The sequence below is a fragment of the Sapajus apella genome, unplaced genomic scaffold (genome assembly GCF_009761245.1).
Source record: "Sapajus apella isolate SASKATOON/1434 unplaced genomic scaffold, GSC_monkey_1.0 scaffold14, whole genome shotgun sequence".
Lineage (NCBI taxonomy): Eukaryota > Metazoa > Chordata > Mammalia > Primates > Cebidae > Sapajus > Sapajus apella.
In genome coordinates this window covers 34754585-34777590 of record NW_022436954.1, presented here as the reverse complement: position 1 = coordinate 34777590, position 23006 = coordinate 34754585, and the positions used below count along the sequence as shown (strand labels likewise).

The 23006-nt window shown below is 40.3% G+C and overlaps 1 protein-coding gene across 7 annotated transcripts in view; it reads right to left on the bottom strand.

Annotated features, from left to right (window-relative positions):
* The window catches only part of BDNF (brain derived neurotrophic factor), a 66078-nt gene that overhangs the window by 28500 nt on the left and 14572 nt on the right, over positions 1–23006 (bottom strand). Inside the window, exon 1 of one of the 7 annotated variants that reach the window (XM_032283693.1) lies at positions 18048–18421. The exons of 4 other annotated variants lie outside the window; for them this stretch is intronic. Coding sequence is in view for 2 of the 3 variants with exons in the window: in XM_032283691.1 (XP_032139582.1) it covers positions 16917–17066 (150 nt within the window). In the remaining variant the exon portion in view is untranslated. Of the gene's footprint in view, positions 1–16916; positions 17246–17727; positions 17809–18047; positions 18422–23006 lie in introns of those variants that run through there. 2 more of the 7 variants (XM_032283699.1, XM_032283691.1) reach the window with 2 other exon arrangements.

Sequence of the window (23006 nt, the reverse complement as noted above, 5' to 3'; positions counted from 1 at the left end):
TTGTGAATGGGTTTCGCTCATGATTTGGCTCTCTTTTTGTCTATTATTGGTATATAGGAATGCTTGTGATTTTTGCACATTGATTTTGTATCCTGAGACTTTGCTGAAATTACTTATTAGCTGAAGGAGATTGTGTGCTGAGATGACTGGGTTTTCTAAATATACAATACGTCATCTGCAAACAGAGACAATTTGACTTCTCTCTTCCTATTTGAATACGCTTTATTTCTTTCTGTTGCCTGATTGCCCTCGCCAGAACTTCCAATACACTGTTGAATAGGAACAGTGAGAGAGGGCATCCTTGCCTTGTGCCAGTTTTCAAAGGGAATACTTCCAGCTTTTTCCCATTCAGTATGACACTGACTGTGGGTTTGTCATGAATAGGTCTTATTTTGAGATATGTTCCATCAATATCTAGTTTATTGAGAGTTCTTTTTAGCATGGAGGGGTGTTGAGTTTTATCGAAGGTCTTTTCTGCATCTATTGAAATAATCATGTGGTTTTTGTCATTGGTTCTGTTTATGTGATGGATTACATTGATTGATTTCTATATGTTGAACCAGCCTTGCATTCCCAGGGATGAAGCTGACTTGATCATGGCGAATAAGCTTTTTGATGTGCTGCTGGATGCAGTTTACCAGTATTTTATTGAGGATTTTTGCATCGATGTTCATCCAATTTTCTTTCTTGTTTTGTCTCTGCCAGGTTTTGGTATCAGGATGATGCTGGCCTCATAAAATGAGTTAGGGAGGAGTCCCTCTTTTTCTATTGTTTGAAATAATTTCAGAAGGAATGGTACCAGCTCCTCTTTGTACCTCTGGTAGAATTCAGCTTTGAATCCATCTGGTCCTGTTTTTTTTTTTTTAATTGGTAGGCTGTTAATTACTGCCTCAATTTCAGAACCTGTTATTTGGTCTATTCAGGAATTTGACTTCTTCCTGGTTTAGTCTCGGGAGGGTGTATGTGTCCAGAAATTTATCCATTTCTTCTAGATTTTTCTAGTTTATTTGCATAGAGGTTTTTATAGTATTCTCTGATGATGATTTGTATTTCTGTGAGATCGGTGGTGATATCCCTTTTATCACTTTTTATTTTGTCTATTTGATTCTTCTCTCTTTTCTTCTTTATTAGTCTGGCTAACAGTATATGTTTGTTAATCCTTTCAAAAAACAGCTCCTGGATTCATTGATTTTTTGAAGGGCTTTTCATGTCTCTATTTCCTTCAGTTCTGCTCTGATCTTAGTTATTTCTTGTCTTGTGCTAGCTTTTGAATTTGTTTGCTCTTGCTTCTCTAGTTCTTTTAATTATGATGTAACGAGTGTCAAGTTTAGATATTTCCTGATTTATCCTGTGAGCATTTAGTTCTATAAACTTTCCTCTAAACACTGCTTTAGCAAATTTGTTCCTGCCATTTTGATGGCAATGAAAACCAAAATAGACAAATGGGATCTAATTAAACTAAAGAGGTTCTACACAGCCAAAGAAACTATCATTAAAGTGAACCAGCAACCAACAGAATAAGAAAATATTTTTGCAATCTACCCATCAGACAAAGGGCATATATCCAGAATTTACAAAGAACTTAAATTTACAAGAAAAAAACAACCCCATCAAAAAGTGGGCAAAGGATATGAACAGACACTTCTCAAAAGAAGACATTTATGCAGCCAACAAACATATGAAAAAAAAGCTCATCATCAGTGGTCATTAGAGAAATGCAAATCAAAACCACAATGAGATACCATCTCACCCCAATTAGAATGGCGATCATTCAAAAATCAGGAGACAACAGATGCTGGAGAGGATGTGGAGAAATAGGACCACTTTTACACTGTTGGTGGGAGTGTAAATTAGTTTAACCATTGTAGAAAACAGTGTGGTGATTTCTCAAGGATCCAGAAGAAGAAAGCAATCCCATTACTGGGATATGCCCAAAGGATTATAAATCATTCTATTATAAAGACACTTGCACATATATGTATATTGTGGCACTGTCCACAATAGCAAAGACTTGGAACCAATCCAAATGCCCATCAATGATAGACTAGACTAAGAAAATATGGCACATATACACCATAGAATACTATGCAACCATAAAAAGGATGAGTTTATGTCCTTTGCAGGGACATGGATAAAGCTGGCAACCATCATTCTCAGCAAACTTACACAAGAATAGAAAACCAAACACAGCATGTTCTCACTCATGAGTGGGTGTTGAACAGTGAGAACACATGGACACAGGGAGGGGAGCATCACATACCAGGGCCTGTCAGGAGATGGGGAGCCAGGGAAGGGATAGCAAATGGTTGGGGGATAGGGGAGGGATAGCATTAGGAGAAATACCTAATGTAGATGACGGGGCAATGGATGCAGCAAACCACCATGGCACATGTATACCTATGTAACAAACCTTCACATTCTGCACACGTACCTCAGAACAAAAAGTATAATAAAAATAAATAAAATAACAAAAGTATAATAAAAATAAATAAAATAACACTGTTTTAGCTGTATCCCAGAGATTCTGGTATGTGGTGTCTTTGTTCTCATTGGTTTCAAAGAACTTATTTATTTCTACCTTAATTTTGTTATTTACCCAGTAGTCATTCACGAGCAGGTTGTTCAGTTTTCATGTAGTTGTGTGGTTCTGAATGAGTTTCTTAATGCTGAGTTCCAATTTGATTGCACTGTGGTCTCAGAGACTGTTTGTTATGATTTCCATTCTTTTGCATTTGCTGAGGAGTGTTTTACTTCCAATTATGTGGTCAATTTTAGAATGTGTGATGTGGTGCTGAGAAGAATGTATATTCTGTTGATTTGGGGTGGAGAGCTCTCTACACGTCTATTAGGTCTGCTTGGTCTAGATCTGAGTTCAAGTCCTGAATATCCTTATAAATTTTCTGTCTTGTTGATTAGTCTAATACTGAAAGTGGGGTGTTAAAATCTCCCACTTTTATTGTGTAGGAGTCTAAGTCTCTTTATAGGTCTCTAAGAACTTGTTTCACGAATCTAGGTGGCTCCTGTATTGGGTGCATATATACTTAGGATAGTTAGCTCTTCTTGTTGCATTGATCCCTTTACCATTATGTAGTGCCTTTCTTTGTCTTTTTTGATCTTTGTTGGTTTAAAGTCTACTTTATCAGAGACTAGGATTGCAACCCCTGCTTTTTTTTTTTTTTTTTTTTTTTTGCTTTCCGTTTTCTTGGTAAATATTCCTCCATCCCTTTATTTTGAACCTATGTGTGTCTTTTCATGTGAGATGGGTCTCCTGAATACAGCATACCAATGGGTCTTGACTCTAACCAATTTGCCAGTCTGTGCCTTTTAATTTGGGCATTTAGCCCATTTACACATAACGTTAATATTGTTATGTGTGAATTTGATCATGTCATTATGATGCTAGCTGGTTATTTTGCTTGTTAGTTGATGCAGCTTCTTCATACTGTCAATGGTCTTTAGAATTTGGTATGTTTCTGCAGTGGCTGGTACCAGTTTCTCCTTTCCATCTTTAGTGCTTCCTTCAGGAGCTCTTGTAAGGCAGGCCTGGTGGTGACAAAATCTCTCAGCATTTGCTTGTCTGTAAAGGATTTTATTTCTCCTGCATTTATGAAGCTTAGCTTGGCTGGATATGAAATTCTGGATTGAACATTCTTTTATTTAAGAATGTTTAATATTGACCCTACTCTCTTCTGGGTTGCAGGGTTTCTAAAGAGATATGCTGTGAGTCTGATGGGTTTCCCTTTGTGGGTAACCAGACCTTTCTCTCTGGCTGCCCTTAACATTTTTTCCTTCATTTCAACCTTGGTGAATCTGAGGATTATGTGTCTTGGGGTTGCTCTTCTTGAGGAGTATCTTTGTGGTGTTCTCTGTATTTCCTGAATTTGAATGTTGGCCTGTCTTGCTAGGTTGGGGAAATTCTCCTGGATAATATCCTGAAGAGTGTTTTCCAACTTAGTCCCATTCTCCCCATCACTTTCAGGAACCTCAGTCAAACATAGATTTGGTCTTTTCACATAGACTCACATTTCTTTGAAGCTTAGGTCTTTCCTTTTCATTCTTTTTTCTCTAATCTTGTCTTCATGCTTTATTTCATTAAGTTGATCTTCAATCTCTGATATCCTTTCTTCCACTTAATTGATTTGGCTATTGATACTTGCGTATGCTTCATAAAGTTCTTGTGCTGTTTTTCAGTTCCATCAGGTAATTTATGTTCTTCCTTAAACTGGTTATTCTAGTTAGCAATTTGTCTAACCTTTTTTCAAGGTTCTTAGCTTCCTTGCATTGAGTTAGAACATGCTCCTTTAGCTTGGAGGAGTTAGTTATTACCCACCTCCTGAAGCCTACTTCTGTCAATTCATCAAACTCATTCTCTCTATCCAGTTTTGTTCCCTTGCTGGCGAGGAATTGTGATCCTTTGGAGAAGAAGAAGTGTTTTGGTTTTTGGAATTTTCAGCCTGTTTGTGCTGGGTTTTCCTCATCTTCAAGGATTTATCTATCTTTGGTCTTTGATGTTGGTGACCTTCGGAAGGGGTTTTTGTGAGTGTGTCCTTTTTGTTGATGTTGACACTATTCCTTTCTGTTTGTTAGTTTTCCTTCTGGTAGTCGGGCCTCTCTGCTGCAGGTCTGCTGGAGCTTGCTGGAGATCCACTCCAGAACTTGTTTGCCTGGGTATCACCAGCAGAGGCTACAAAACAGCAAAGATTGCTGCCTGTTCCTTCCTCAGGAAGCTTCATCCCAGAGGGGCACCCACCAGATGCCAGCCAGAGCTCTCCTGTATGAGGTGTCTGTTGAACCCTGCTGGGAGCTGTCTCCCAGTCAGGAGGCACAGGGGTAAGGGACCCACTTGAGGAGGCAATCTGTTCCTTAGTAGAGCTTGAGTGCTATGCTGGGAGATCCACTGCTGTCTTCAGAGCTGGCTGGCAGGATCGTTTAAGTTTGCTGAAGTTGTGCCCACAGCTGCCCCTTCCCCCAGGTGCTCTGTCCCTGGGAGACAGGAGTTTTATCTATAAGCCCCTGACTGGGGCTACTGCCTTTCTTTCAGAAATGCCCTGCCTAGAGAAGGGGAATCTACAGAGGTAGTCTGGCTACAGTGGCTTTGGAGAGCTATGATGTGCTCCACCCAGTTGAAACTTCCAGGTGGATTTGTTTACATGGTGAGGGGAAAACCGCCTACTCAAGCCTCAGTAATGGTGGATGTCCCTCCTCTCACCAAACTCAAGCATCCTAGGTTGACTTCAGACTGCTGTGCTGGCAGTGAGAATTTCAAGCCAGTGGATCTTACCTTGCTGGGCTCCATGGGGATGGGATCTGCTGAGACCACCTGGCTCCCTGGCTTCAACCCCCTTTCCAGGGGAGTGAACGGTTTTGTCTCACTGGTGTTCCAGGCACCACTGGGGTATGAAAAATAACTCCTGCAGCTAAATTGGTGTCTGCCCAAATGGCCACCCAGTTTTGTGCCTGAAACCCAGGGTCCTGGTGGCGTAGGCACCCGAGGGAATCTCCTGGTCTATGGGTTGTGAAAACTGTGGGAAATGCGTAGTATCTGGGCCAGAATGCACAGTCCCTCAAGGCACAGTCCTTCAGGGCTTCCCCTGGCTAGGGGATGGAGTTCCCCAATCCCTTGTGCTTCCCAGGTGATGTGTCACCCCACCGTGCTTTGGCTCGCCCTCAATGGGCTGCACCTGCTGTCTAACCAATCCCAGTGAGATGAGCCAGGTACTTCAGTTGGAAATGCAGAAATCACCTGCCTTCTGAATTGATCTTCCTGGGAGCTGCAGACTAGAGCTGTTCCTATTTAGCCATCTTACCAGCCACTTAGTATTTCTAAAAATTCACTTAGCTAGATTCTCAGGTTTAAGTAAAATTATAACTAAGTTGCTCAAGAAACAATGCATCAAAAGTCATATATTCATTTTTCCCTCTAAGAATTTTTTTTTTAATTGAAATTTAAAAACTCATCAGAATAAACATTTTTAATCTTCCCATTACCACTTTATTCCTTGGCACATAGAAGGGTGCCAGTCTCTGCTGGAGAGAAAAGTGGATACTAGGCCAGGGTGATAATTTCAGCCTGCCCCTGCTCCAGGTTTCACATTAATACATCAAGGGCAAGATATGGTTCCTTACTTGAATACTGCAGGTTACAGTTACAGACAGTCAGAGTGGTGGTAAATGCACTGAGTTAGGTGAAGTCACAGGGCTATCATCCTTGCTCTGGTTCTATAGCTGTGCATTTTGGATTGCTATTTAGCTTCTCAAAACTCCAATTTCCTCCTTTGTTATAGAGAAATAATGTCTGCCCAGTCTTTTTATGGAGTTATTTGTAGGATCAAATGGAATGAGATATGTGAATACATTTTTTAATGTATGGAATACCACACATTTGGACAAGATTATTATTGAGGTGTGCAATCTTGTTTGTGTGACAAGTGAAATCACATAGGAATTTTAGTAAGAACAAACCAACTGAATTTTGGTCTCAGTACCAATGCCTACTGGGGTGCTGCACTAGATCAAGTTTTCCTAACTCCTCATGGAACAGTGACAGTGAGGGTTCGCCTAGGTTTTTATATGAGACCATCTGAAGAACAATTAGAGGCACTGGAATGACAGATGCTACCAAGTTTATTTTATTTTACTTTAAGTTCTGGGGTACATGTGCAGAAAGTACAAGTTTGTTACATAGGTAAACTTGTGCCATGGTGGTTTGCTGCACCTATCGACCTGTCACCTAGATATTAAGGCCTGCATTAGCTATTTATCTCTTTATCCTAATGCACTCTCTCCTTCTCCCATCCCCCGCCAGGCCCTGGTGTGTGTGGTTCCCCTCCCTGTGTCCATGAGTTCCCACTGTTAGGCTCCCACTTATGAGTGAGAACATGCGGTGTTTGGTTTTCTGTTCCTGGCTACCAAATTTAAGAAAGTCATTGTCAGGGATGTGAAAACCAGAAAAATAATCTGGTATTTTAGGAAAAGCACTTTAAAATTATATTAATGATACCACATTTTAATGATTAATGAAATATTTAGGATAAGGCCATCCTGTGTTAATATTCAACCATTTATACGTGATTATTTCTAAACATTATACAATGCAAAAAAAATCACATTTTTAAAGAAGTATCTATCAGGTTACCATTTGTGAATACTCTCAACAAGCAGGTGAATACAACTCTCAGTGTAAGTGAGTATGCACAGAAATGGGCAGCAGTATGGTCATTTGCCTGTCTGTCCTGCTTGGAAATAAAAGACAAGGCTAGGAAAATGGCTGTAGGTTTGGTTTTAGAAGGAAAATGGGACCTATTCCCACTTTCTTATCCTGGGATTTATTTTTTTATTTTTATTTTTTTTTGAGATTCGCACACAAAAAAACTATGCACAAGTTTGCTTCCATGTTGTATAGCAAGAGTTTAAATAATTCTGAGTTAATGATGCCAAATTGTGCTCCAATTATATCGGCATATTTAACATGATCCTTGAACACCACATACAGATTCCTATACCACACATTTGAGCAAAATCACCTCCTGACTTCACAATGAAAGGAAACCTACTGGATTAAAAAGTGGTTTCTAGTAAACCCCAAAGAGATACTGTTACTAAATTACCATATTTAAAGGCAAAATAGTATTCACTAAACTGATTTTTCTGTCTTCTTTTCCTTATTTAGCATAAGCATTAACCAACTTTTAGTAAATGGAAAAATTCTCACAATTTAAGTTTTTTTTTTTTAATTTTTTTTTTTAATTTTTAGGAGAAATACACAATTCATAAATACTGTCAAGTGAAGAACACATTCCTGAATACTAAAAGACCTATGCATATCCTTGTATGTAAGAAAAAAACCCATCATAAAATCAAAGAATCAATCAAACATCATCTTTAATTCAGAACTTTCCTTCTACTGTGGCTTCGGCTATAGAGTCATTGTTAAAAATAGTTCTTCATGACATATTCTCAGACAGCAAAATGCTTTAAGGCAACATCTAACGAGCATTTTGATTGTCTCAATTTAAACACAAAATGACACCTGAAAATCAGAGGGGAAAGAAGTTTAATCTTTAAAAAAGAGAGGTAAGTTCTTCCAAAAGGCTCCCAGTCAATACTTAAAAATACAGTTTGGGGGCAAGAAGTTCTGAAATAACTCTGAGAATTTGCTCAAGATTTTACTTTTGGACCAGTCCTCTCTGGGAGGGAGTATGTAAATAGGTAATAAAAGCCTTTTATGGGAGAATCAATGGAGAGCCTTATCAAGTAGCACTTGAAGATATATGAATCAATACAGGGAAAAGAAATCCAACTAGCCCAGTTCCTGGTACTCACTGGCACTCAATTAATGCATGGTGAATTAACAAATGAATTAATGAAAGAAGCATTCTCTGCAGGTAACATTGTTACTTTAAGCAAAAAACTACGAAACAGAAGAAAACATACATACAAGAACATAAATACAAACTATAAAATATGTGATATCCTAAAGGAGATATAAATATTAAACTGTTTGCCGACTGACACTATTAATACGTAAAAGCAGTATGAGAGATGGCAAAGAATAAATACTCATTAATACTTGGAGTGGGCTGCTCATCTTATGGTTTAACTTGCATTTTATGACATGTCCACGTTGCTTACTCTCTAACTGTTCTAAAGAAGGGCAAAATAAGTTACAAATAAGTTGTCAAAGAACAAAAAGTAACCCTATCCATGCTGAGGTCTGAGGGAGTTGGGGGAGGATTTCATTTATTTTAGTTTACATTTAAAAAGAGAAACTCTTTGGAAAACTGGAATATCTGAAGATTTTCTGGTTTTCAAAAAGTGAAGGTAAATGGTGAGACATTTTCTTAGTTTAGCTACTGAACTCTAATGTCAAAAGTTAACTTCTTAAGCAATTTGGATATCTGAATTTGCCAAGAGCTCTTTTTTTTCCAGACATTCTGCTCTGTCTAACCCAAAGGAAAAAATAACCACTTTTGAGAATCTGTATATAAAAAAGGACAAGTAAAATACAGAGTTTTGCAAAGAAATGGGAGGGATTTCTGATACTCGATTCATGATGCTAAACGCATCAAGTAGAGCAAAGGCAGAAATAGACAACTGTTCTTATTAGGATTGTTTATGAACTATAAATAAGGAGTATACTTATGGCCAATGCTCTAGAAAAAAACAAATACAAAGGTACTTCAGAGAATACCTAACTCCAATCTCCCATTTTAGTGTCATTTCTAAAAGAGTTTCAGCCTGCCTACCTTTCTTCCTTCCTTTCCTTCCTTCCCTCCAACGGGTCTCCCTCTGTCACTCAGGCTGAGGAGCACTGGCATAATCACAGCTCACTGCAGCCCCGACCTCCTGGGCTCAAACGATCCTCTGCCTCAGCCTCCCATGTAGCTGGGACTATGGGTGCCTGTCACCAGGCTTGGCTAAATTTTTTTGTCTTTTGCAGAGATGGGGTCTTGCTATGTTGCCCAGACTGGTAATGATCTCCTGGGCTCAAGTGATCCTCCCACCTGAGCCTCCCAGAGTGCCGGAATTACAGGCATGAGATACCACACCAGACCTCTTTTTTCTTTATTACATATTCCTCTAATAAAGTGCTCTGTATGCAGTGGGCATTCAATATTTGCTTAATTAAACTGAACAGAAAGTTCTTCTAGCTACCATGTAAAGTATCTAAATTTATGTCATTGATCCTAGAACTGCTCTCTGAGGCAACACAAATTATACCTATGACAGTTCTTCAAATTTGTGAAGCACATACTCAAAATAAGGATGTCAAAAACCCAACACACATGCTGACACTCTAATGTCCCAGACACAGTAGGCATTAGCAATCTGAACATATTTCTTACTAAGCCTGCACAGTTTTAGAATTCTTCTCAACCCAACATTCAAAAGCCATTTGCCATTGCAGCCTAAGTTTTCGTGTCCCTAATTCATTCATTCCAAGTCCCCTCAGCCATTGCTCATATGCAGATTCCCTGTGCATCCTGGTCACAGTGATCTGAATGGATACTAATTTATCAATGATGTACCTAAAGCAACTTATTTCATTTTCTTGAACTGAATATTCTAGGTATAGTCTGTTTAAAAAGTGAAGAATTATTAGCTTCTCCATTTCAGTATTATATTTCTAGCGGTGTGCCCAAAATGAGTAGCTATGATAACAGCCTCTTGTTACACCACTGGTATATACTGAACTTGCAGTTAATTTAAAATATTCAGGTTTCCTTTCCACAGTCTGCTGGTAAGTCCTCCCCTAAAACTGTGCTCCCCAACCCTCTATTCTCTCCTAAATTGATTTTTTGAACTTAATCGTAGTATTGTACATTTAAGTAAATGTAAATGATCCAGATTCTATCATTCAACAGAATGTCTGCAGTATCTGCTGGCTTCATGTTTCACATGATAAGCATATCGTCTGTGCCTTCAGACACACTATCAGCCAACATGTCGGTGCTGGATGTATTTTCCCAATGTTGCGTAAGAGAGAATACCTTCGAGAGTTTGGCCTAGGAACGTGGCCTGGGACTCCGCCAAGCATCTCTCTCCAGCAAAATGACTGCAGATTTCTCGACCTTCAGATTCTACATCATGTACAAGAAATTTGTCTGTGTTTAAAAACACATTCAAGAAATAAGTGAACATGTGAAAAGATAGAAAAACTTGTTTCAATTTGGGCATAGTTTCAGTTTTCAAAGGCACATGAAGGCAGAAAGAAAGAATCAGAAAATGGAACTACTGATGATAACAACTCCAAAACCAAGGCTAATTAGAGTAAATCCCATGGCAAAAATTTTATTTAGTAAGCTTCCTTCTCTCTCTCTCTCTCTCAAGTACACACACACACACTCGCACACACACACACACACACGCACGCACCTTTTAGTAATTTTTTAAAAAGTTTTCTGCACCTGATTGCTTCCATGAATGACACAAAGTACAGACAATATGAGTTTCTTTGGTTATCATGCAATTTTTTCTCTGCTTACCAGAAATTGGCACAAATTTAAGATATACTACATTCTACTCCCTGAAGCACAGTAGCTGGCATCTCCACTGGCATTTAAAAATTTGAAGACATTTAAAAGAAAATCCACAAGTTTATATTTGCTGTCTAAATCAACTTTAACATTTCGTATATTCACAATTTCCTGAGTGAATCAAATTACACATAAGAAATTGCAGAACTAAGCCAACTAAATGACTTTAATAATACGTAGGTAGTGGGCAAAAATAGTATTCAACCTTTTTCCTCCAATTTCTGCCTTTCTTCCAGCAAAACAAATAAACCATTTTCTATGAAGTTTCTGTCTGCATCACTAGTGATAATCTGAAGCAGCTATTAATCAATCTATCAGTGCATTCAGCAGCATTTATCAAAGTACCTTCCCTGCCACCAGAACTGTTTTGGATGCTGTTGTGGTTGCATGCAAAAATGAACTAAATATAGATTTTTTTTTCATTCAAGAATTTTAAGTCAATTTGTGATTATTGGTTTCTGGTTCCATTACTTTTTTTTTTTTTTTTTTTTGATGCTGGCTCAGATGTATATCTTTATCTCTTCTAAGGTTGAAGCAATCCTTATAATTTTCTTCCTTTTTTTTTTGGTGTTAAAAATCTTGTTATATATATGACTTTATTTATTCTTACATCTTCTGAAATCATTAAAGGTGGAACATAGATCAAAAACATTCTTTAAGGTCTCTACTCAAATTATTTGGTGTCATTGTATCTCAGAAACTGTAATGAATTGCCTGTGGTAAATGAATGCAATCAGAACCTTTGTACTCAATGCTTTGGTACATATCCCTGAAAATAATAAATGTTTAAAAAAAAAAAAAAAAAAAAAGGCCAGCCCTTGATTCCTGACATGCTATTCTACACTTGGCTACTACAACGTTAAAAGGATTTAGAACATCAAACTGTGGGTCTGCTTGTTTTAAAATTTCATCTGTAATTCCACATGCATCCCCACCCCCATACACACTCACCAGATCTGTATATGGTAACAAGGAAATCCTAGTAACTGTAGCATTGGAAAAATGGTTCATATGGAAATAAGCCATTTGACTGGTAAAGCTGGTGATTTTGTTCTCTAGGTGGCACTATTACTTCAATTTTTGGTGAGTTGCTTAAATTACTTGAAACTGCCCATTTATTTTCTTTGAATTCCCATTATATAAGTTTTAATTTTATACAAGCTAGTTGTAATTAAATGATAGATTGCCTTCTAGATTTTATTTCAATAAGCCAGTTTGAAGTTCAGTGATTTTATCATATAATTTTATATTTCCTTACTATATTGTCTTAGATTTAAGAAATCCTCCCTTGCCTGACCTCCTCTCTCCAAAAATGCAGAGGCATGTCAAAAACACAGAGGGTCGTCATATAAAGTTTCCATCAGACCAAAGGAACCAAGATGAAAGCATGTTTAAGAGCTACTAGGTTCTGGGAGATTTCAAAATCAGGACATTACTACCATGACAACCAATGAAAAGTTCTTTCAAGTGAACCTTTGGGGAAAACTATATAACATTCGTTACTCTCTAGGCTCTCTGGAAATAAACTTTTACTCTATTACGGCTGTCACTAAAGCTTGTAAATTTACTTTTCTTCCCTCCAATCGTTCTCCTGTCCCACACCCAGCCCCCTAACTCACCTAATGCAATCCATCTTCAAACATCAATCTATAAATGAGACATCAGGGCAATGAGCCACTTCTTAGCATCCAGTTTATTTCATAAGATTTGTCTCACCAAGAACACATGTGCCCCAGAGTTTGTACATGAACTTAAATACTTAAATGAAAGCTTCCACACTTATCTGACCAGATACTCATATTTTTCTACAGAAAAGAGAATACCTTCCTGTCCCACTTAGAGAACACACCCATTTGCCACTCCCGATTTCCGCCCCTGCAAAAGGTTTTCAATGTCAGTACATTAGTGAGTTCCATTGTTTTGCATCTGCCATCAATAATGATTCCATATACTCAATAATTAGGTCCATGACCTTTCTAAGTCTTTTTAGTGTACATACTCTGGAAATCCAGTGATGCATTTAAGTATAAAATTATTTAGGATTAAATAATTCTATGCCTTAAGAAGTTTAAGAGGACTTTTTAGGACACACATGACTAAGCCTACACATGCCAAAGGCACTCTATGTTTCCTAGGTTTAAATCCCACGTGCAAATGACATATGGATTTCATTTGCCAACATCATTTATAGCTTAACATTACTCCATACTAAATAGAGTAAATGGATGCAGAGTGTAACCAATAAGTTTGCTCATTCACTTTTGAAGCCCATCTGTGCATGTTATTCATCCTAATAAAGAAAATTTATCACAACACTATTTGATGTGATTCTTGTTCAAATGATTTCTTCTTCCATTGAACAACAGCCAGCACTTAAAACCTAGAATTCCACAGAATTCTCTCCATGATTCCACTTTAAAATGCAATTCACAGCTTGAGATCACAGAGCCTGCCAGTGGCTGAATGGCTGTACTAGATGGCTGAGAGTCTTTCAATTAAGCAGCAATTTTGCAATTAGTGGAAAATGAGTGCTCTATAACAATTGTTTGAAAACAAATTGTGACAAGTTAGCAATTACCTTATAAAAGGTACATGTTCACTTTTGTTGCATAGGCGAGCCCCCTTACACAAATTCAACTCTTGCACACAGGGAGATGCAAGTTGAAAATTAATGTTTTAATCACTAAAATCAAATCCATATTATGGGCACCTGAAATGAGAGTGCCTTTCTTCTCAAAAGATATTGAGAGTTTAGCCATCATCCACTCTCTATGCTGTTTTTATTCAAGAAGTCTGAAATTTTTCTTCTCTACTCTGATATTAATTTCCTACATCTCAAAATGTTAATAAACTACTTGAACACGACCTTTCCAGTCTGTAAATCTTCAAATTTTTAAGATTAAATCTACGATTGAGACCGAGAGAGCGCGCTAGCTACAGGTTTTAGAAGATGAATGTAAAAAGAATGTAGACAAGTTCTTTGCTATACTGTCAGGTGGGCGTGCCCAGCTCACTCTGTGTGCTGAACTACAAACCACGAGAAAGAAATGAGATTATCAATCATCTACATTTTGACTATTGAAAAGCTGATACTCTTTAAGATTTCACAAAGAAGGGAACAGCTTAATTCTCATGGTGCCCCTTTTAAAAAGGAAACCTAAGGACTTTGAGCCAGGATTTTAGAAATTTGCATTTTGTACAGGATTTCCCACTCCTTGTGAGTAAAAATGAACAAGAAATACCACAGGACCTTCATTCCCTCTTTCGCCATTTATGAGATTAATAAAGCAATTAACTCACATAGTGTAAACGAATCATTTGAGGTGATGACTGCATTTTAGGCAAATGATGACTTTCTTGGTTCCTTTGGTTTGCAAGTAAAAGTTACACACATTGAGAATACACTCTGAAACAGGTTTCCTAAATGCTTTATTTTCTGGATACGCCAATGTTGACCTACTATACATCTTAAATGGCTTTAAAATATCACCTTAAAATAGACAAAACTTCCAGCTACTAACTTAGCTCTGAATGGGCTATGAAAGACTTCAAAGGTATGAGAAAAATTATTATTTTGCTTCAAAAAATGTAATGTCTAAGCGTGTCTGCAATGTTCTAAAGCTTCAAAACATGTACGTAAGCCTTGTTTATCTGGAAATCATTTCTTTCTGCTTATATCATTTATAAATAGAAAATGTTCTGTAACAACTTAAAATAGTTCCACATACATAATGCTTTTTGTGTCAGACTACTTACTGGTCTATATTTACCAACATTTATCACATTTTACAAAATGAAGTAGAAGGAAAAAAAAGACAACGACTTTATGGCCCTGGAATTCCAGTAATGGTGACCAACGTGTTTTAAATTCCAGTAAAGGTTATGGTTACATTTCGACAAGTGTCTCTTTCCTTTCTCTTACCTCTCCTGCTAGCCCAGAGGTAAATTTACCAAAAAGAAAGAAAGAGGAAAAAAAAAAAGTCTTAAGCAAGGCATCTGCAAAACCAGAGAACAGGAACAGGAATTTAGTGATTGTTTTTAAAAGGTGCCGTTTCCAAGGTTAAAACTTTGTAGTATAATTTCAACACGCTATGCTGCCTATTATGTGTAATGCCTTGAAGTGCTACATGTCATAACATCAGAAATCTCCAACCTAAAAATTATGTTGCAAGAGGAAAGCACTGAAGGCACACACGTTCAAATTAAATCTGTAATTATGCCTCAATAAATTAAAATGTAAAGAAGACATATCAAATTGTAAGACCAAAATGGCTTTTGACCTCACAACAAACTCATGTAAAAATAGGTTTTTCGATAATAATGAAGAGGGGAGAGAGTTTTTGCAGGAAGTTGAGACAGTAGGGAATGGTCTCATTTCATAGCATATCGCCTTTTATATGCAGTTAGAAAATCAACGTTCCCAATTACATATTACTTTGGTTTAAAAGATAACTGTACTAGGAGGATTAATAAACACTCAGAAATATGCTTTTCTTCGCTTCTGGCCAAGAACATTCCTGCATGCTTGTCGGAAAATGTTCTTTGGTTGCTACTGACATTGAGAAGTAAGTGCAAGATACCTAGAGGACCTTAAAATAACATTCAAGAAACCCTAACACACCACCAGTCGAGGCTTATCAAAACTCCCCCAGCGCGAGGAAAACTTTTGCAAATGAGCCAAACGGGAAAGACAAGTCAAAATTCACCGACGACGACTCGGACGCCCCACCGAGCTCGAGTCAGCAGCACCATTCAACAAGTCCCTCCTACCAGCTCTCGAAGGGATCCCGCAAAACCTTCTCTTACCACTTCCCCACCCCCAGCCTCCCGCCCCCAGCAGCTGCTCTTGGCAGCATGGCCAGCAGAGGGCACCCTCTACCTTCCCTAGCTTCGCTCTCTGGGTCCCCTCCTCCTCCTCCTCGCCTCCCCTCCACCTCGGTCCCTCATCCCCGCTCCACCCCCAACACACAAACACTACATCCTCCAGTTCATCCCGCAGCCCCGAGACTTCTTCCTTAGGGATGCCCCTAGTCTGTAATCTCCCCTTCTTGGCCGTCCGGCACAGAGCCCCTAATCCTCAGCTATTTCTTTCCAGGCGCAACTCACTCACCCATTCCTTTTCCCTGCTCTGCATCCCCAGAGACTAACCCGAGTCAGGAATCCCTCAAGTACATCCACCCACTCTCCTAAAGTCAAAACTGACTTCCTTGGAGGGCGCTTCAGAAGAGGGGTTTAAGACGGGGAGAGGCGTGGGTTCGGCCAGCCCCCGAGTCTCGCAGACCCTTCCAGGTCTCAGCGGTAGGAATTCCGCCTCCCAACTTTTCCAAGCTACGTAGGCTTCGGATTTGTGAGTCCACTTCAGTCTCAACTCCTGGGGAGCAGGCAACCGTGTGCAGCCCCGGGACGGGGTGCGGGCTGAGGGCGCAAGCTTCCCTCCCCACTACCCCCACAAATCGGCGAGGGGACCACCCTACCCCTGGAATGATTCCTAGCCCAGCCCCAGCACCCTCCTCAGTCAGGGACCCCGATAGCTCTGGGTCCCCAAGTCTCTCTCTACCCCTCCTGGGCTGGGGGAGGGCTGCGGGGGATACCCGGTGCGCCGTCTTTGCTCCCACCACGCAGCTCTGGGTCTCTTCCTGGCCCTGTGTCCTCTACTTCGTGGCTTCCCCGGGTCCCTTTTTCCCAGGTGCTGCCGGTTGACCCTCTGGGTCGTGGGATTTGGGAGAAAGCTCCCCAGGAGCAACTCCAAATCCTCCCTTCTCCCGGAGGGGAGGAAAGAAGGAGCCTGGCCTCGTCCCACAACTTTAGGGGGTCCCCAGTCAACTTTCTCCCGCGGACGGGCGGCTCCCGCGTCAAGCCCCACGCCCGGCGCTCGCCTACCTCGGGGTCCACACAAAGCTCACGGGTCCCCGGCGGCGGAGTCACATCGTGGTTCCGATTCTGGCTCCAGCGCCCAGCCACGGTCCCTGTCGCGGTGCTGCTCCCCGCCGGCCCCACAGCAGCGGTGGCAGCTGCATTCAAGTATCTCATCAAAGCCCCCCGAGCGGGAGGTGGGGGGCACACTGGGCTGGCTCCTCGGTCCGGCCCGGGAGCCCGAGGCGCCACGGGGTGCGCGGGATAGCGAGCCAGCGGGTGCTCCCGGGCGCTGCGGCGGCGGCGCGGACCCGGAGCTCCAGGCTGCGCCCTGCGCCCGGGTCAGACATTATTTAGCTCTTCGGTTGAGCTTCGATTGGTCAAACGGCGCCGCCCCCCCGCCCCCCTCCCCCGTCTCTCCCGCGCTACCGATACCCGTTCGGGGCGGACGCTTAAAGGGGACGCCGCGCCTTTTCCTCGTCCAGGCTCAGCCCCCGGGGGACCGAGGGGCGCCTTGGACTCCCCGTTTCCCCGGGCCCTGCCCCCGTCATCCTTCCCCGGGGTCCTGCGACATCGTCCCGCGAGCCCTGTGCCCTCCCGGGGCCCCTTGGGCGGGACGCCCGAGGCTTCGAGGGGTGTTCCAGCCCCAGCCCCAGGGAACCCCGCGTCCCGCGCCCCCTGCGGAAACCCGGGCTGTGCGCGCTGGGGTGAGAGGGAGGGAGTGAGAATCGGACGCCCAGAGGTCTCATACCCCTCGCCTTCAACTCTCCCCTTCCTCCGCATCCCAGCACCCAAGTTCTCTGGGAGAGGGCGTGCGTTTCCCGGGCCATAGACACACCTTCCCGCACCTTCCCGCACCACGGAGCTTGCGATCGCGAGCACACAATGAAATCGCACAGAGCATGGGGGCTATTGGTTTACTCCGCTGCCTTAAACACGCCGGCTTAAAGAGTTCGCGCACTGACCTCTCTGGAGTTTGCCTAATAGGAATTTAATCAAGATAATAACGGCATTTTTTATTGATGAACGCCCCCAGATAACGTTACACCAAGTTACTTGTTCCAGCCAGGAAGCCCAGGCAATGACAGCCCTCGCTAAAGCCGCACGCTTTCTAGCAGACCAAACAGAAAAACGGAAAGAGAAAGAAAACAAACCCACCTTTTCAGTCACTACTTGTCAAAGTAACCATCAAGGCAGCTGCTCTGGGAAAGACTTCGGCCCCCAAACTCCCAGACTCTATTATTTTTTCACGTTCCCTTCGCTTAATTAAAGGGGGGAGGGGGCGCGAGTCTTTGGTGCCCGGTATGTGCTCCTTCTGGTCTGCAGCAAAGAAGTTAAATTATTGATAGTGGAAATTGCATGGCGGAGGTAATACTCGCACCCCATCAGCGAGGAGCTCCATTTGATCTCGGCAGAGGCAGGGAGATTTCATGCTAGCTCGCCGGGGGGAGCGGCAGCGCGAGCAGCCCTCTCCGCGGTGAATGGGAAAGTGGGTGGGAGTCCACGAGAGGGCTCCACGGTGCCTTGACGTGCGCTGTCATATGATACCTCCGCTGCCTCGAAATAGACACTCTAGTGCACGAATTACCAGAATCAAAATTCAGCGCATTTAAAATGATACATCTTTTATTAGAAGAGTTCCGTTCCAGGGCATTGCATGCTTTTGCAGATGTTTTCACTTCCAGCCCCAGCAAACACACACACATAAGCGAACCCTTTTAATAACGAACCAGGGCAGCAAAGATAAAGTCTTCTGCTTTAATCAGAGTGGGGGTAGGGGATTCTAGGGTGGGGGCAGAACTGGCTCCGTTAATCCTCCCCTCCCCTCCACCCCCACCACTGCCAGCAGCAAAAGAGCAAATAGCTTTTCGGGTTCTCATTTGCCTGTAGTCAACACCCTTCGAGAGAACTTATATGGCTGGGGTCCAGAGGACATTTTCAATTAGCCATTTGATGAACTCTGTCAACCGTCTACCTGTGTTCCTGCTTTAAAGCTGAATTTTCTTCTCATTAGTTCAACCAATTTGTGCAGACCTTATAAAGAACAAGACAGCAGCACTGTACTTAACTCATAAAAATCACCTGAGTGAGTGTTAAAATGAATGTTCCTCCTCCTGAAATCGTGATTTAGTAGGGGTGGGGCAGGGTCCAGGAATTAGAATTTTAATAAACACCACCAGCAATTCGGATGCAGACAATCTGAAGTCACACTTTGAGAAACACTCTCTTGTGGGTACAACACTGGCTATCAGAGGAATCTCCCACCAAGCCCACACCCAAATTCTCCAGGCAGCTTTCTGTGTATGTGCATTTTTCTGTAATCTCAAAGGGGATTGACCTAATAATTGTGAAGACTCACTGCTGTAGGAATTTCCCTAAATACTCCAACATTAATTTTGCTAAAGGGAAAGATTTATAAACAGTTTCCTTTCGTGGACCCTCTTGTGGTTACCAAGAATGTACTGTTGAACTGAATATATAATATTATTACATATTCAGTTCAATTTACCTAGGGGTTTACAGTTAACAAAGTGAATTCACTAACATTAGCTATTTTAGAACTTCTAAAGACTAGTTAAAAGAAATTATTTACTCATTTTATAAAAGAAGAATCCGATACTTTGCCAGGAAATAATTTACCCACGTTCACACAGTGAAGTACCAGGGACGAGACTTCAGTGAACTCAAGAATTCCTGCTAGAAATAACCCTGCTTCCATCTCCCCACCTCCTAAGTGAAGCTATCGGTTCCTTGGAAGTGTTATCAGAATGTGTGATCATTCAGAGCGCCTTTGCAAATTGTTGGACTAAATAGTCAAATTATTCAAATATATGCATATTCTTCGAGTGTCACACATTTAGCTTTGCACCTCTGTCAACTTGACAGAGCACATGACCAATACAAACTACCCTACAGCACAGATGGTGGAGTTCATTGTGGAATATTTAATGTATGTGAAATACGCAGGCTAACCAGAAAGCAATAAAGGACAGAGGGTATGAAGCTGGGTACTGTTACCCCAGAAACCCTCTGCGTTGGTTTCCAGGTTGTAAGCTGAATGCATACATAGTTTCTTTTAGTAGCATAGTACAATTTAAATGGCTACTTTTATAAATTAAAAAAACATACTTGTACTACATTATAAAGGACTGGAGGAACACCACTCCAAACTTTTTGTTTTAAAACTTTATGTTAACTTTAAACTGATGCTTTACATTTGGTTAAAAATGAGTTCTACCCTCAGATTTTTAAGCTCAATTGTGATTTATTTTCTTTCTGAAAAACACCTGGCAAATTAATACCAGGAATCTAAGCTAGCATTCTGAATGCTGCTCACTTAGAAGTTATGGCAAATCTTTTTCCTGCTAAATTCACATTGGCACGTCAGCATTTCTGCTGAAGGAAAAAGTGTTCTCATTTCCCAGACTCTGATTGGGTGGGTCTATGGCCAATCTTCTTATTCCTACTCTCCCTTGACATTATATAAATAAATGTGTGTATCTTCGCTTTCCAGTGTGTGGTGCAGTTTTACTGAGGAAAAGACAGAGGAGTCAGAAATGTCAGGGGTATTTAGAAAGAAAAGAAGATCAAATGCCAATTCAGATAACCATGATGAATCCACCTCTTAACACTTCTGAGCATTTCCAAACTTTCTGATTTGTGATTATAGCATTACCAAACTATACGTGACCAGACTTAAAACACATACTTATTTGCCTTAAATTACATCTTACGTTCAAAAACAATGACGCCAAGGTAAACAAAAGTTGTACCAGTGCCTTACATGGAATTCTAAATGTTATTTTTTACTTGCTTAATTCAAGTAGCATATAGAGATAATTTTGGAGGTCTAAAATCAAAGTTTTACAAAATTATTTCCCATTGTGGGCAAGGTTGATGCTGAGAACATATAGCATATATTTCTTGTTCTTCTTAAAGATTGGTCTCCGACATGGCTGATATGTTAGGAAAAAAGTTTCCAAGTTTATAATCTGAACATTTCTTTATTACTAAAATGAGGGAAAGTTTCACAGCTTGAAAAGAAGATGCTACTTATTTCAGTTTTGTGGGGCTTAAAACTTAATTGTGAATTCATCTGAATATTTCTTTTTGGTTATGTTCTAATATGATCCTAACGCGATGTTTCCGCGGGGACAAAGGTCAGGAAGAAATGTGAATTCCCATCTATTCTTGTCAGGAAATATAAACTAATCCTCATTACCCAAGTGGGAAGAGAGGTAGTAGGCTCAGATTTGACATTGACATGTTTTTTCTATTAATAATTTTAATTGGCTGAGGTCAATTCTACCACTATAAGCATTTTATATTTAATTGTGTTTATTTTAGCCTCCTAGTTACTCCTACCTTCAGTCTTCCTTGCAAAATAAAAAAATGTTGTCTATTCTAGTATCAAATGAGTTGACCTAAAAAACTGCTGAAAATTTCACTAATTGGCATAGGGAAATACTAAGTAAACAGAAAACTCTGCTGCTGAGCAGAGTTGCAGAGTTGTTTTCAAATTCATGTTGGATAATTTCAAAGGCCCAGCCCAATGTTAAACTGTGTCACTCGCAATCCTTGAAATTCTTGTGTAAGGCCTGTCCTGAGAAAAACCTTAAGGGAGAAGTAATTTCCCTATTCATCAGATGGTATATTCTCTCTAAGTTTTTTATGAACCATAAGAATAGCTCTATACCATACTCAAATGTGTTCAAATTGGTCAACACCTGTTAACAGGAGTTATGTAACCAGGCATAGCCATTAGTGGCAGACAAAAGAAAGGAACCACAGTAAGAAACTTTTAGAAGTGCCAGGACTAGGAGAGTAGAACAAGAGGGTAAAAAACTGATCCCATCTGGGAATAAAATTTAGTTGGATCAAGAAAAACAGTGTAGAAACCATTATGAAGCTTTGAGACTAAACCCCCAAACATATGAGAATCATCAACTTGTAGCCTCCAAGTTACCAGATTTTTGCTGAGAACATTTAAAAATTAATAATGAAGAATAAATTTGGTTTACTTATAATATTTCTATAAGCATGGTCAAAAGGGATGTGAGAGTGTGGATATAAGTTACAGCTGACAGTAATAAGAGCTATGGTATTAGCTGGTTTTGCTATGAGACAAGCCATGAGAAGAATTAACAAATTTAAACCAAAGGGTTTCAGGACACTGAATCAGATGTAAGATGAAGATTAGCTTATTTTTGAGACTCGCCTATTTAGGCTGTGTGATGATTGAAGGGAGATTTCCTACAATCAAATTTTATATTCTTCATGAAAAAATATTTTATATAAAATACAAAAATTTTTTATATTCTTCATGAAAAATTATCTTATGCAAAAAGATAATTTAGAAAAAAAAATCACCGAAATTCCTGAAGTCTTATTTTAAAAACACACACTAAGAATTTGGCCTACTTTCATGTGATTCTGATACATGAATCTACATAACACCTGTCTTTATTGTTTTTTTTGGCCAAAGACTTGGGCAGGATGTGCAACTGGCTCTCTTTCTACCTCCAGATAGTGCAGGCATGGTGAGAATGAAATCCTCAATAGCACATGTATGAAGAATGGGTTAGGCTTTAGATTTGTCTGGCATACAGAATCATTTGGAAACATCTGAAACCCCTGACATTCTCAACTTATTTTCCCTTCACTTCACAGTTACAGTCATTTAATTGATTAAAAATTGCTGAGTACCTACTATATATCAGAGCCTATTCTATGGGCCGATATAGGCAGATGCATAGAATACATTTCAGCCCTTTACATGCTCATATTCTAGGACATAAGAGTTGCATTTTAATACACTTGTGAATTTGTTAAACATAGGAAGTTTTTTGTTTTGTTTTCACTTGCCATAGGTTTGGTGTGTAAAAAGATTATGGTAAACATGCCCCTAGTGGCCAGGGGGTGGTAGTGATGGACAAGAAACTTGCTCCCAAAGCTGAAGTGGCACTTAGAGGCTGGGGAGGACCCATCACCGTTGATCAGTCCCCAGTTATTTTGGTTAGCAGTGTTTTACAAAAGGTAGATAAAGATAAGGAGTGGATAGGGTGGGAGGGAGGAAATGAGACAATTTTTGCTTGAGGCAAATAAATTTTCTAAATA